This window comes from Camelina sativa, chromosome 7 (genome assembly GCF_000633955.1).
Source record: "Camelina sativa cultivar DH55 chromosome 7, Cs, whole genome shotgun sequence".
NCBI classification, from domain to species: domain Eukaryota; kingdom Viridiplantae; phylum Streptophyta; class Magnoliopsida; order Brassicales; family Brassicaceae; genus Camelina; species Camelina sativa.
This window is the reverse complement of record NC_025691.1, coordinates 27547517-27562422: the sequence shown is the minus strand read 5'-3', so window position 1 is coordinate 27562422 and position 14906 is coordinate 27547517. Positions and strand designations below refer to the sequence as shown.

The window sequence follows — 14906 nt, the reverse complement described above, 5'->3', positions numbered from 1 at the left end:
ATATATATATATATATATATATATATATATATATATATATATATATATAGAAGCTATGTTTAGTTTTAGTACCTTTTATTACAAAGAAAATATTATATACTTAAGTGACTATTACTAAAAGAAGGAACGCCCAAATTAAAGACTAAGCATCTCATTTTTACAGTATTATTGTTCAACAAGATTGAATAAATCAATAAAATAGATGTAAATCCAAACCAGAGCTACAAATTTAATAGAATAAATAAATGAAAAAATAAGATGAAAGAAAAAGATTCTTGAGCCTCATATATTCATATAAATTAGGAGCATACAACGTGCCACTCTAAAGGAAAAGACTTCATCTTAACCAATTTGGAACGAACCGTGAATTATGAAACCGCACCGAGGTCCGCTGATACTCAAGCTGACGAGGAGAATCAAGTAATCTTTGCGCACACACACCTTCACTAAGACATCGGGTGATCATAACCATCCAGCCTATTAAATATTTAACGAGTGATCATATGTAAGACATAAAAAATTTCAAAAATATGAGCTTTTCAAATTAAACCAAAGAATCCAAGAAATTTAAAACTCATATCTTTCAGGTCTGATTTCATAACTCTTGCATGGTTGTCTCCCAAGACATCTAAGCAGTTCAAATAAATTGATGATACCCAAAAAAATTCCTTATGCCAAGAGAATCCTCAAAAGTGTATATATTTATTTGAAGTGGTCAAGAGCACGTAAACAAGACATGATTTATTGTCTCCTCCTCGCATCCATACCTAGAACACTGATTATTATCACACTCATGTCTTAGGATTTTAATATTGAGGTCACGGCTAAACATCCTACTAACAATATTTAACATTTATGCTACAATTAATGTTATGTAAATAAATTCATAAATTTTGTAATCAAATTTAGCATTTGGAATTTTTGTGTTATTGAAAAATCAAAAAAAAAAATTTAGAAAGATTAGTTGTATCTTACCAATACATTTCTAATTAAAAATACTCTGGTTGATTGAAAGATAAAAAACTCAGTTCTGAAATCCTTTAAGACCAAATTTCCGATTTCCGCATATTTTAGATGTCTTATGTGAATTTGATACCCACATGTCATAATGACTTTAATGAGATTTGTCAAAACTAATACTAAGCATTAGTATTTATGTATTTCCAACACTTATATATACTATTGACATTATTGTTTTCTACCTAATTTAAAATCAAGTAATTTAAATCTAACTAAAATTACAATTTATTTTGATAGCAGATTAGAGTAAGAAAGATTTTTTTTTTTTTAGGTTTTTTTTTAGTAAGAAAGATTTTAGCTACTACTAAATGTAGGGGGCCATTAATTATTTTATTAATTTATTTGGTTTAGATATTAATGAATATGATCAAATTGAATTTCAATTATCTCATCTTGTATAAAATTTGGTTTTCAAAGTTAACGTGATTGATGCATATCATGTTTGTGATTGGATTTTGATACGTATAAAGAAAATTATATAATAAATTACAAATCCTTAAACGTAAAAGGATAACACCTATTATTTGAAAATATATATAATAAAATAAATTACAAATCCTAGAACTAAAAAGTTTACATTTACTTTTTTGAAAAAGTAAAATAATAATAATAATATAGTAAACTACCAATCATAAATACTATAAATAATTTTTACAATTACTAGAAAATTTGGTTTATTTAAGTGCCGGTATTGGCCTAGTTTTTAAATTTGTTTTGGTAAACAACATCTATCATGCGGGTTCAAACAAATCTAATTTGAATATGTTTTAAAACAAGAGTTCATGTAATTTGAATTACTATTTCTCATTATCTAATTTCCATTAGTAGGTTAGGTAGCAATGCAGCCTCCAAAAGCTTAAAAACAAATTGCAATTTTTTCCAATGGCATACATTTATTAATTAAATAAAATACGAGTAAAACGTTGACCAAAAAATGGGAGTAAACAATTATCAAATTGGACTTTTAAAACCTTTCCATCTTTCTCACGCAAGTAAAAAACAAGAAGAAAATAATACTCAAATTTATTTGACATAGTAGAAATAAGATAATCATCTGAAAGCGAAAGCTACTTGATCTTTCAAAACCTTAATACTTTTCTTTTAGGTTTGACATATGGTTTTCAGATAATATATAGAACGAAAAACAAATTATTATACATATTTAAAAAAATGATAAAAATACAATTTGTCATCATATATTATATATATAAGACTATTTAATTGTATGTCATAAATTATGTATTAAAATAAAAATATGTTTTGTTAAAAAATTATTAACTTTGTTATATAATAGTTATTTAGTTATTATATTCAAAAGTATGGTTTAGATTTCTAAACCGTTTACGAAATAAAATTTATTTTTGTTTGACAGATATATATTTAAAACTCTTTATTTAATATTTAGTCATAATTCATAAATAAGATAAGATCAAATATGTAGAAAACAATATAGTATAAAAAGAAAATAAAATAATAACTATTTACAATTTAAGTCATTATCCAAAATAATCTCGACCACTCGCCATAAAAAAGCGCGTGGGAAACTAAAGAGTCCTTCTTCCAATACAACCAAGTCTTCAAGTCTCCAACTACTTTTCCTTAAGACAAATGAGAACCAAACTAAAGCAAAACTTAAGAAACTTCTCTGTAAGAGACGCCTCTCTCTACGCGTTTCAATCTTCTCTATATAAACTTATTTCTCTCAACCAACCTAAACCCACTCGATATACACGTTTCTGTGTTCCTCAAATTCTCAATCTTTTTTCACTGTTTACATCTNACAAATTGCTATTTTTTCCAGTGGCGTAACAAAAATACGAGTAAAACGTTGACCAAAACATACGGGTAAACAATTAACAAATTGAACTTTTAAAACCTTCCCAACTCTCTCAAGCAAGTAAAAAACAAAAGGAAAAATAGCACTCTTAATTTAACATAGTAGAAATAAGATAATCATATAAAAGTGAAAGCTACTTGATCTTTCAATACCTTAATACTTTTCTTTTAGGTTTGATTTGACATAGGGGTTTTAGACAATATAGAACGAACAAAAACTGATTATATTTTAAAATTTTCAAAAAAATTCCAATTAGTGATATCATATATTATAAATAAAACTTATATATGTCTATATAATTTTATATCATAAATTTTGTATTGTAAAAAACATATGTTGGTCGATAAATTTATATATAGTTAGCAATAAACTTATATTCATAATTCTTTTTTTTTTTTTGACAGCTATATATAATAAAAAAAAGTCATTATTCATAAATAAGATAAGATCAAATATGGAGAAAAATATTATATAGTATAAAAAAGAAAATAAAATACTACTAACTATTCCAATTAAAGCATTATCCAGAAAAAATCTCGAGCACTCGCTATAAAGCGCGTGGAAATTAAAGAGTCCTTCTTCCAATGCAACCAAACCAAAGTCTTCAAGTCTCCAACTACTCTTCCTTAAGACAAGAAGCCAAATAAAGGAAGGACACAAAACAAACGAAACTTCTCTGCAAATTTCCTCACTTCCACGCGTTTCAATCATCTCTATATATAAACTTATTTCTCCCAACTCACCTAAACACGTCTCTGGGTTCCTCAAATTCTCAATCTTTTTCTCTGTTTCCATCTTCTTATCTTAAGCTTCCCTCAAAGTATCAATCAAATCAATCAACCATGGTTCGTTGTAGCAACAACCTTGTTGGTATACTCAACTTCCTAGTCTTTCTCCTCTCGATCCCAATCTTAGCTGGAGGAATCTGGCTAAGCCAAAAAGGGTCAACAGAGTGTGAAAGATTCCTAGACAAACCCGTGATTGCTCTTGGAGTTTTTCTCATGGTTGTAGCCATAGCTGGTTTGATCGGTTCATGTTGCAGAGTCACATGGCTTCTTTGGGTTTATCTCTTTGTCATGTTCCTCTTGATTCTCCTTGTGTTCTGTATAACAGTTTTCGCCTTTGTTGTTACAAACAAAGGCGCAGGTGAAGCTATTGCTGGGAAAGGTTATAAAGAGTATAGACTTGGCGATTACTCTGATTGGTTGCAGAATCGTGTTAATAATGGTAAAAACTGGAATAAGATTAGGAGTTGTCTTGTTGAGAGCAAAGTTTGTTCTAAGCTTGAAGCTAAGTTTATTGATGTTCCTGTCAATAGTTTCTACCAAGAACATCTTACTGCTCTTCAGGTAAAGTGTTTGATTTGACTTTTGTCTTTCTAAATTTATTCCTATTTTTAGGGTTTTTAGTGATTTGTGATCAAAAAGTTAGAAAGTGATTAAGCTTTTTGATCCTTAAAGTTCTCTTTTTGTGATTCTTGAACTTTTGATTTTTCTTTTTGATTCAAAGTTTCAGTTTTTTTTTGTTTTGATTGAGAATCTGAACCCATAGACATATATGCCTTAGTTCCTAATTTTGATTAAAATTGATGGGTTAGTCTCTATAAGATTTTAGTTGAATTGCTAAAATTTTGATCAAATGTTTGAAAAGGATTGACTTTTTTTTAGTGATCTCCAAGTGTTTGATTCTTACTTAAGATGCAAGCTTTAATTTGTAACTTAGTTATGCTCTGTTCTTAGCACTTTTGTATGTTATTAGTTTGTTAGATAGTTTCTGAAGATGAATCTTTTTTGAATGTTTCTATATCTGAAGGCGGCTATAACTTAACTAACAAATCTTTCTTTTGTGTTACAGTCTGGTTGCTGCAAACCCTCAGATGCATGTGGATTCGAGTACGTAAACCCCACAACCTGGAACAAGAACACAACGGGAACACTTGCTCATCCAGACTGCCAAACCTGGGACAACGCAAAAGACAGGCTTTGCTTCGATTGTCAATCTTGCAAAGCGGGTCTACTCGACAACGTCAAGAGCGCATGGAAGAAAGTAGCGATCGTCAACATCATCTTCCTTGTCTTCCTCATCATTGTCTACTCTGTTGGTTGCTGTGCTTTCAGGAACAACAAGAGGGATGACAGTTATACCCGTACCTATGGATATAAGCCTTGAACATAGTTTATTGGGTTTTTTTAGGACAGAGAGATTCGTTGATCCTTTTATACATTACTCTGGAGTTTGCTTTTTATGTTTGATTTTATCTTTGGTGTTTTATGACCATATTGCTTGTACAGCTCACTTATGATATTTATTTATTAGTGTGTTCTGTCTTTTTGGCTAAACCTTGATACTATTGATTTATCATGTGCTTTTCATTAGTTTATTAATTGTTTCGTTATACATATCATGTGGCTCTAGTGGCTTCAATATTTGGTGATTGATGATGTGATCTCTATCGGACTTGATAGAATTGTAAACTCCAAGCAGGAGAGAAAAAACAATGCACTAACACAAAAATCTCAGAGAAACAATATTGTAATAACACACCATACATAATGAAGATTGGTTTCCTGACGCATTTAGCTAGAGTCTCAGAGATTGATCAAACTGAAGATCACCTCACTCCTCACATACAGCATCATCATCTGTGATCACCTCAACAGCATAATCACCAAGTCCCTTTTTCTACTTTGGTTGATTTGATGAGCTTGGATGTGCAAACATCTCCGACCACTAAACCTAACTCTTTGACCAAACAAATCCATCCAGCAATGAATATCTTGATTGTGTACCAGTGACCTTATAACCTTCCATGACTTGTTCCCTTTTGGATCACGAATCTTGAACATCATTCTCTCCTTTGGCATATGCATCTCCTCAAACATCTTCGGGATCCCCAGAACCACAAATTCTTATCAGACTATATATTTCACATATATATGGACAAATTTTACACTACATCTTGGTTATCTCTTATCAAGAATTTGAGTGTAACACCCCGAATTTACGAAATATAATTAATGATATATATAGAGAAGTCTAATATAATTGATTTGAACATTATGTCATCAAAGTTCACTTATTTTTTCGTTTAACCATGTCATGAGAATTCTAGCGTTAAGTGTGCTTGAGCTGGAACAATTTCAAAGTGATTTTTGATACCATGTGGATGATAACAAAATATGAAGAAAAATCACATGGTGATTTATGGAGTTGGTAAACAAGTTTTTCGAGCTTCTTGGACATAACTTGTCGGCCGTCGAATAAGGATAGGTTCACGAACAAAAAGAAGATGTGTGGCCTACTAAAAGTGGTGGTCAGGGTGTTACAATAAGGTATGTTTTCTTTATAGTGAAGTTAAATTGTGAAAGAAGAGAATTGTGAAAGAAGAGACAAAGTGTCATCTTTAGAAACGTTTCTAACAGCTTCCACTTTGTCTTCTCCTTCTTGCTTTGACCTTATTCATCGAAGATCAACTATAAAAGTAAAGATTGTCTTCTTCATCTTCTCCATAAGCATTTATAAGCAATCTCGGAGATGAAAACTTACAGGAAGAAGCAATAGTTGCAGAGACCTGCGTGGTTTGTGATTTCATCTTTATTTTTTTTATAACTTAGGAATGATTTTAAAGGCTTTCTAGAATTTCATAATTTGTACTACTTTAATTAAGAAGGGTCTGCTAGATCTTTTAGTCAGGTTGACGTTTTGGGTATTAATGTATTATAAGTTTAACCACATGCACAACTTAATCACGGTGTTTTCTTATAACACATACGATGAAGTCAAATGTATTTATAAATACTAGATTGGTATCCGCGCTACGCTACGCTCCGGGATTAATTTTTTTATATTATTTTTGTCATATTTTTGTTTTGTTTTTCTCGATTCATAATTTAATATATGTTATTTAGAATTAATTCATAAGTTTTTGAAAATTTCAATAGTATTTTTTATTATTATTATTTACATCATCATATGATATTTGTGTTTTTTTTCTTTCTTAAATTTAGTTTCTGAACAGATTTTAAATTTTATTACTAAATAAGTTTAGGAATTACAAACCATTAGTTCTTGATTTGTTTCTCACTCACAAATCTTCTAGAACAGTAAGATATATTACTCTTTCATGTCTACATTTTAAATGTTCTTGATGGATCTCTTAGAGTATTTTAGGTTTAGTCACTTCAATCTTTTGTCTCGTAAATCTGACACAAACCAAAGATGAAGCTTTTGAAATTTACTAAAATGGAAAGAGAACTAAAAATGATAATTTTCACATAGAGAGTTCTAGAAGTAGTAGTAAGTAACATGTATTATACTAAACCTTAAAAAAAATGTTCTTATCCAAAGCAGCAATCTGTTCAATATCATCTTCATTTAAGACCTAAGTCAACAAAGAACAGGTGAGTCAATTTCTTCTTGAAGCAATCCTAAAAGCTTGAATAAAAATGACATCTTTACCTAGATTGGACCTGCGATTCTAAAAGAAATTAATGAACTTTGTCATGCCCAAGTTGCTCTTTTGTGAATTTTTTAATTTTTTGTATATCAGATGACAATTGTGTGGTTAGTGAAAGACTTACCAGAGGAATTGATATATCTATGTCTCTCTTCTCTTCTTCCTTGTTCTTCACATCACAATGCGTTTCTCTCTCTCCTTTCTCCTTTTCTCTCTCTATCTATTCTATCTTTTCAAATTTCTTCCCTATCCTAATTTTTAACTTCGCCTCTTCTTCCAAAGAGTTCTCGATAACCGGAGAATATGATTTCAGAATATGTAGATTTTGATGAAACTCTTGTTCGAATTAATCAAAGGTGAATTTGGTAAGATTGTTTTGCCTCTTTAACAATGACTTATGCTTCTTCCATGTCTCATGCCGCACGAGTCGTGCGTTTTCTTCTCTTTATGTTTGTTTCATTGAAGGCAAAACTTTGTGACGATTTTTTTGTTTATTCTCTCTAACTGAATTCAAAAGCAGTCTTATAGTGTGAAGGAGAAGAACAAACGATTAGAGTCGTCGTGTTTTTTTATTATGTTGGAAAAAGTTTATGAAGTGAAAGACAACGTGATGTGGCACATAGAGGTGTCAATCGGGCTGGCTCGGCCCGGTCCGGCCCAAAATCCCGTAAAATCCGCATATATTTGAGCCCTTCTCGGCCCGGCCCAAAATATTTTCAAGCCTATATTTCAAAGCCCGACCCGGCTCTAACAGGGCTACAAGCCTTTTTGGGCTTTTCCGAGCTTATCATACGGATCAAAAATTCAAACTTATAAGTTAGTTTATAACATGTATTAAAAAGAAATGTTTAAAGGTGTAATATAAAACAAATCAATCAAAATTTAAATAACTTATCTATATTCACTAAACCCAACTTAATCTAAAATTAAAAATTTAAAACCAAATAAAAAATATATATAATTTATATAAAGTATCACAGATAAATTTTTATAAATATAAAGTAAGGTTATTAAGTAAATATGAAAACTAAAATTAGAGTTTTAAACTTTATTTACAATAAATCATTAAAAAAATATTGCAATCAAACAAAAATGTTAACAAAAAAAGTATAATTATATTTGTATAAGGGTTTTCGGGCCTGTCCGAGCCCGATCGGTTAAGCCCTAAAAACTCTAAAGCCCGAACGGGATGAGTCCAAAAAGCCCGATTTTTCTAGACATATATTTAAGTCCGAGCTTGGTGTTTTCAAAACCGGGCCGAACCGGGCCAGCCTGCGGGTTTTGGGCCTAATGACACACAGTTTTTTATTGGTTTAGAAATCTTAGTTGAATTAATTGAAATGTTTTTATTGGCTATTGATTTTAATTGAGGTGTCAATACCAACTTCAATGTTGAAGCTAATGTGTCACACAAGGAAAGCAACACATTTTTCTTTTATCGTATTGATTACGATATAAGAATATTAGGATTTATATAACCCAACGCAAACTATATGCAAAACATAATAGACAATCATCTATGATTAAGTAGTCTAATAACAAGGATATCCTTATATAATTTCGTCATGTTGATAAAAAACGAAAGCCTCTTAAATACACTTCCGATGGTGATATTAATTGTCGAATGCATCGACAAAAACAGACAGCAAGCATTTGACCATCCTCTTGTAAAATATTACAAACTACAGGTAACTTGTTTTGTTGTTTAATTTGTCTGTTTTTTTTTTCTTTTCTTTTTGGACAAAATTGTTTTAATTGTCTATTTTATGTTTTTATACCATTATTAGCCATTTTATCTCTTAAATTTCAGTGTTAACAATCTCTTTTGTTTTTAATGAAAAATAATACAGGAAACACCATCTGAGATGCCTAGAGTGATGGAAACTCTAAAAGGAAGAAGCTAGACATGGGAAGCTTGTCTCAGCACCACAAGGTGTCCAGAAGGAGTCGTGCCAATACTACTGCCTAACAGTCACACTAATAATTAATGGGACACAGCCTGAGACAAAAAATTACCACCCAGGGCATAAGATTAGGAGTTGTCTTGTTGAGAGCAAAGTTTGTTATAAGCTTGAAGCTAAGTGTGTTGATGTTCCTGTCAATAATTTCTACCAAGAACATCTTACTGCTCTTCAGGTAAGGTGATTAATTTGATTTTTTCTTTAAAGTTTATTCTTTTTTTAGGGGTTTTAGGATTTATATAACCCAATGCAAAATATATGCAAAACATAATGATTAAGTAGTCTAATAACAGGGATCTTATACTATAAAATATTTCTAATGAAATTTGGTTTGAAACTATATCCATTGGTATCCTTGTCTTCTTCTATGGTTTTAAATTTTTAAAGAACTGTTTGTAGTATTTATTTATGTTTTCATATTTGAAAATTAATGTCACAAAAAGATTTAGACATTTGAACATTTTTTTTCTTTATATCGGGTATGCTTTATAGAAGACCAAACATATAATTTCTTCTTGCGTTTTGGTTTTGGTTAATGCACTTTCAAAAGTGAATACTGTATGTTCGAAAGGCACAAGCTAGCCCAACCCTTAGATACCCTATGTATTTGTCAATGTATGCATATATATATGATTCGAATAGTAAAATTAAACTACTAATGTCTAAACATATATATATATATATATATATATATAATTTTAACTAAATTTTAGAAACCTTTTTTATATTTCTACTAATAATATTTATATTAGAAAGGAACTTTACCGCGGCATAATAAAACCAAACTGTGTAAACTACTTCAAAAGTTCATCGAATAGTTTTTTATAAATAGGGTAATATTAGTTTTATGGATTTATTCGCCAAACTTTATCATGGTCTTGCTAATGGTGAATGATCACACAAGACATAACAGACACGTTTGTAAGAGAATATCGTAATGCTTGAACTGGGGGGACTCCTAAGGTGGACACTAAAGAATCAAATCCATTTTTATAAAATTAAAAATAAAGAGGACGTGAAGTTGTATGAAGTTCAAGTAAATAATGCGTGTTAATGAAGATTAGTGCTTGAAATAATATAAAGGAAACGTGCAGAGAAGATGAAGTAGTCTCTCACGAGGTCCATGTTTTTTGGGTTCTGCTTTCTTTTACGTAATTGAGGACATGAAGATGAGACGTCTTCCTTCTCTAATCGGCAACAACTAAAGCGTTACGGGAAGATATCAACATCACTCTCAAGTCCGGTTGACATATACATAAATCTCCCTATAAATTAGACTAATGGGACAAATAACTCGAGAAAGAAGTTTTTTGATTTTATTTGGTGAAATGGAACCTCAAATTCTTTTTCTCTATCTCTCACTTCTCATTCTCTCCATAAACTTCTTCTTCACGAATCTTAAACCGAGGCTAGCCCGTCTCCTCCAGCCTTCTTTGGAAACTCGGGCCAGGGCTGCGTTTTTATCACAAAAAGAAGTAGCCGAGTTTCTTGATTCTCCCAAAGACGAAGAAGATGAAGATATCGATTCAGATGACGACTTGACGTTTGAATTTGATCCGTACATGATGAGCAAAGCCGAATCAGTTAACAAAGCTCTAGAGGAAGCCATTCCAGTCGGCGAGCCAGTCAAGATCCACGAGGCCATGCGTTATGCGATTCTTGCGGCTGGAAAACGCGTTAGGCCAATACTTTGTCTCGCTTCTTGTGAGCTGGTAGGTGGCAAAGAGAATGCAGCAATGCCAGCCGCTTGTGCGGTTGAGATGATCCACACGATGTCTCTTATCAAAGACGATTTACCTTGTATGGACAATGATGATCTACGCCGTGGGAAGCCCACGACGCATAAAGTATATGGTGAAGGAGTAGCTATTCTCTCCGGTGGGGCTCTCTTGTCTCTTGCCTTCGAGCACATGACAACGGCAGAGATATCACCGGAGAGAATGGTATGGGCGGTGAGAGAATTGGCTAGGTCTATTGGCACGAAAGGGTTAGTTGCGGGACAAGCGATGGATATAAGCAGTGAAGGTGTGGACTTAAGCGAAGCCGGATTAGAGCATTTGGAGTTTATCCATGTCCATAAAACCGCGGTTTTGTTGGAAACTGCCGCGGTTCTTGGAGCCATTATTGGTGGTGGATCTGATGAGCAGATTGAGAGAGTGAGGAGGTTTGCACGGTGCATTGGGTTGTTGTTTCAAGTGGTGGATGATATTTTGGACGAGACGAAGTCGTCGGAGGAATTGGGAAAAACTGCCGGAAAAGATCAGCTCCTCGGAAAGCTAACGTATCCAAAGTTAATGGGGTTGGAGAAATCGAGAGAATTTGTTAAGAGATTGACGAGAGATGCACGGCAACATCTTCAAGGGTTTAGTTCGGAAAAGGTGGCTCCTTTAGTGTCTCTTACTACTTTTATTGCTAACAGAAATAAGTGATTATTTGTTTTATTTGTGTGTTTATTGGGTTTATGTATACATGCTAAAGTAGTGTGTTCCCTTATTTTTAAGTGTAACCACATTTTATTATGTTTATTAAAAGATATATTTAAAAATGTACATAATTTTATAACATGCATGTAAAGAAACTCAAACAAAACTACAATATGAGCTACGTACCTATAATAAACTCATACAATTTCTTTAGTAAAAATTAAGTGTACGTCAAACATATATCAAAATAAAACACTTAACTGGGAGACAAACTGATAAAGAGGATGTTTAATTTGTGGTGCTTGGGGACGTCTTGCTCTTTTTTTTCTCCCGAACCGGTAAGCACTTCCGCCGCATGATGGTTTTGCTTTTGCAATCCTTCAAACTTGTTTTGCTGCGGACACCCTTTTAGGATCTTAGAGAGGCAGCGGAAGTTGGTCTCACAATGTGCATGTACCTTTTAAGATAGTTGTCACTTTTTCTGAGCATGCATGCACCTCAGAGCGCAAACACAGCACATAATACGTATAAAGTTATTCTTAGATCTGAGTTTGAGCCGGTAAGCAGGAAATTGACCACTCACAAAAATTAATTACATGTGTTGGAATAAGCTTAGTTTTATGATATTCAGAAATCATAGCTTGGTACATAAACCTTGGATCTAAATATAAAGGATCTGAGAACATATATATGACATAACATGTTGTAGTAGTGCTAGCGGCGCCACACATATTTCAAAGAACTTAGCTTGTTCGTAATTTTTTTTACCATATCTTTTGGGTACACTGTATCCGAACTTGAGAAATGTATGTTGTTATAATTCTCTAACCAATTAAAATGATCATAAAGCTTTCTCTCTAAGATGGCGTCACTCTATATTGGAGAGTCTTCGCATGAATGATAACAAGAAAATGACAATGGTCTAGATTGTAGAATACCCCAATCGTTATCATCACCATTGTATTCATGCTTTTTACATAAACCGTAATCATAAAAGCTAAATTTTTTGCCACCCACCCATTGGCCTAGCCATCGCTTTCACAACCAAACTAATTAAAAAAAAAATCAAGTTCGACATGAAATCTTCGTACATTAGATTTTAACGATCGAGAATCCATTTCTTGTCTTTGTATGTGACCTAATGTCTAAAACATGTTCCCGTTTCTTTTTCTTCGTTGTTGATAAAATAGAAATCAATTAGTGGTGTCAGGTACAATTATATGGTTAATTGTATCCATCCGTTTTGGAGTACTTCCCGTGTCTAAAGGTGATGGTACAAGCAATGCGAACCTTCCGATGATGTCCTTTTATTTCATATCGTTTGTTATGCATTGTAATGTGAATCACTATTAAAACAAATGCACTGAACTCGACTTATTAAAAAAACAGAAATACAGATCGATTACTCTTTACGGTGTTGATGCTTGAGTCCAAAGAATATTCCCTTTCATTATACATTTATATTTGTCTATCATCTCATAAGAATATGCTTTTCTGACGCTATCTTGTAAGTTGTAAACATGGTTAATGAAAATAACTTAATAAAAAAACGTTAAACCAAAGTTTAAAAAAAAAAAATTTGCAGTTTGGTTTTGTGTTTTTTTTTAATTATGACAAAAGAAACACCATGGATTAAATTGCTCTAAACCCATATACGAGTTTTCTTCTTTGTGTATTTAAGTTACCCATATAAATATTCTAGTCGAATAAATCTAACCCATATAGGCTTATAAAATTTGAACATTTACTACAAGACAATAAAATAAATTGTACTAAAATATCAACTAAAACGGACGAACGCACTCGATTTGTCGCGATATACTCTATTCACACACGTGACACGTCCAAGCAGATGGTGACGATATTCTGAAGTAGTAGTCCACTTGTTATATTTCATTCTGAAAGGTGGCACCGAGAGAACATAGTAAAATGTGTAGGTTAGTTTCTTCGTTTTCAAAAAGTTCATGAATCATATCTTCATAAATGTTTATAAATCATATCTTGACCTCTAAAACTTCATCTAGATTTAACATATAACCAAATGGTCTATTTTCTAAATTCTGATGGGTTCAACATATTTTTAAAATACTTTCATGTAGATGTTTAAGTCAGTTAACCCATAAACTAGATTACCTCTTGCATAATTTAAAAGATGGATTTCTATCATTAAGTAGCATTGATTGGGTCTAATAATATAAGTGGCAACTGCCACTTGCTGGCATCACCATTAGCCCCAAGTCAAAGTTGATATAATTGTGTAATCATAATTAATTACATCTTAGACCTAAGTAAGTCGATTAACCATTTATGTAATAAATTTAGAATTTAGAATTTTTCTGCCAAACTATGTGGCAAATATGTGGACATTGCTTGTCACCTTCCAATAAGTTTGTAACTAGTGGCTGTAATACTATGAACGTGTCAGTGTACAACTTGCTAATACAGTACTATAATAGTTTTACCAAATTGTTAATTATAGCTCCCAAAGTCTCGGGAGACTTCTTAAAGCTTGAGGAACATATGCGAAAAGTATAAACTACAAAATAGCCATCATTTTAATTTACGTTTGCTTTCAAATAAACACGTTAACGTATCATTCTTTTGTCTTGTATGCAATAAATTATATGCACTAGATAATGTAAGTTTAATAGCAAAAAGTAATAATATGGTGGAAGCTAAAAGAAAAATATTATTTTGTTAACACAAATGATTATCTGATTTATATGAAATTTTTCAACGGATTAGTTTTAGATCCTAAAAAGATATTCGTTTGGTTCACTCGAAAAACTAAAAGAATTTTTATTGAAAAAAACTAAAACACTTACTCAAAGTTTTTATGGATTACCATTATATTTGTCTACATGCGAATTTGTTTCATATTGAGAACAGGTGAATGCTTATCTATTTGATCCACTTGCTGTTGCTGGTCATTCTATACTTTATTTTTCTCAACCATCGAAACTATGATTCTTTTTTCCACTGCATTTCGCAAATGTGATGTGTTGTATGTGCGAGAGATTTTTGGTACTGTTGTTCTATAGTACTATACGTTTCTCGTTCGTTGAAAACCATAACTCTTTTTTCCACATAAGTTCACAAATGTTATGTATCCGGAATTTTTGGTATTGTTTTTTTTTGTAATTTCTAATCTTTTTTTTAGATCATTGGAAAATGTAAATAATATGCATCACATAAAATACGGCCTAAAT

The 14906-nt window shown here is 31.9% G+C and overlaps 2 protein-coding genes across 2 annotated transcripts; both read left to right on the top strand.

The window, feature by feature from the left end:
- LOC104702901 (tetraspanin-8) lies at positions 3486-5215 on the top strand. The gene is made up of 2 exons (XM_010418823.2): positions 3486-4206; positions 4712-5215. The coding sequence occupies exons 1-2, from the start codon at positions 3700-3702 to the stop codon at positions 5024-5026; spliced, it is 822 nt and encodes a 273-aa protein (XP_010417125.1). The 5' UTR covers positions 3486-3699; the 3' UTR covers positions 5027-5215.
- On the top strand, positions 10399-11870 carry LOC104702900 (heterodimeric geranylgeranyl pyrophosphate synthase large subunit 2-like). The gene has a single exon (XM_010418822.2). It carries the CDS (start codon positions 10555-10557, stop codon positions 11701-11703), a length of 1149 nt encoding a protein of 382 aa, XP_010417124.1. The 5' UTR covers positions 10399-10554; the 3' UTR covers positions 11704-11870.

Coding starts and splice junctions, on each gene's coding strand:
- LOC104702901 (XM_010418823.2), top strand. CDS start 3,700: ATGGTTCGTTGTAGCAACAACCTTGTTGGTATACTCAACTTCCTAGTC. Junction 4,207..4,711: donor AACATCTTACTGCTCTTCAG/GTAAAGTGTTTG, acceptor TTTGTGTTACAG/TCTGGTTGCTGCAAACCCTC.
- LOC104702900 (XM_010418822.2), top strand. CDS start 10,555: ATGGGACAAATAACTCGAGAAAGAAGTTTTTTGATTTTATTTGGTGAA.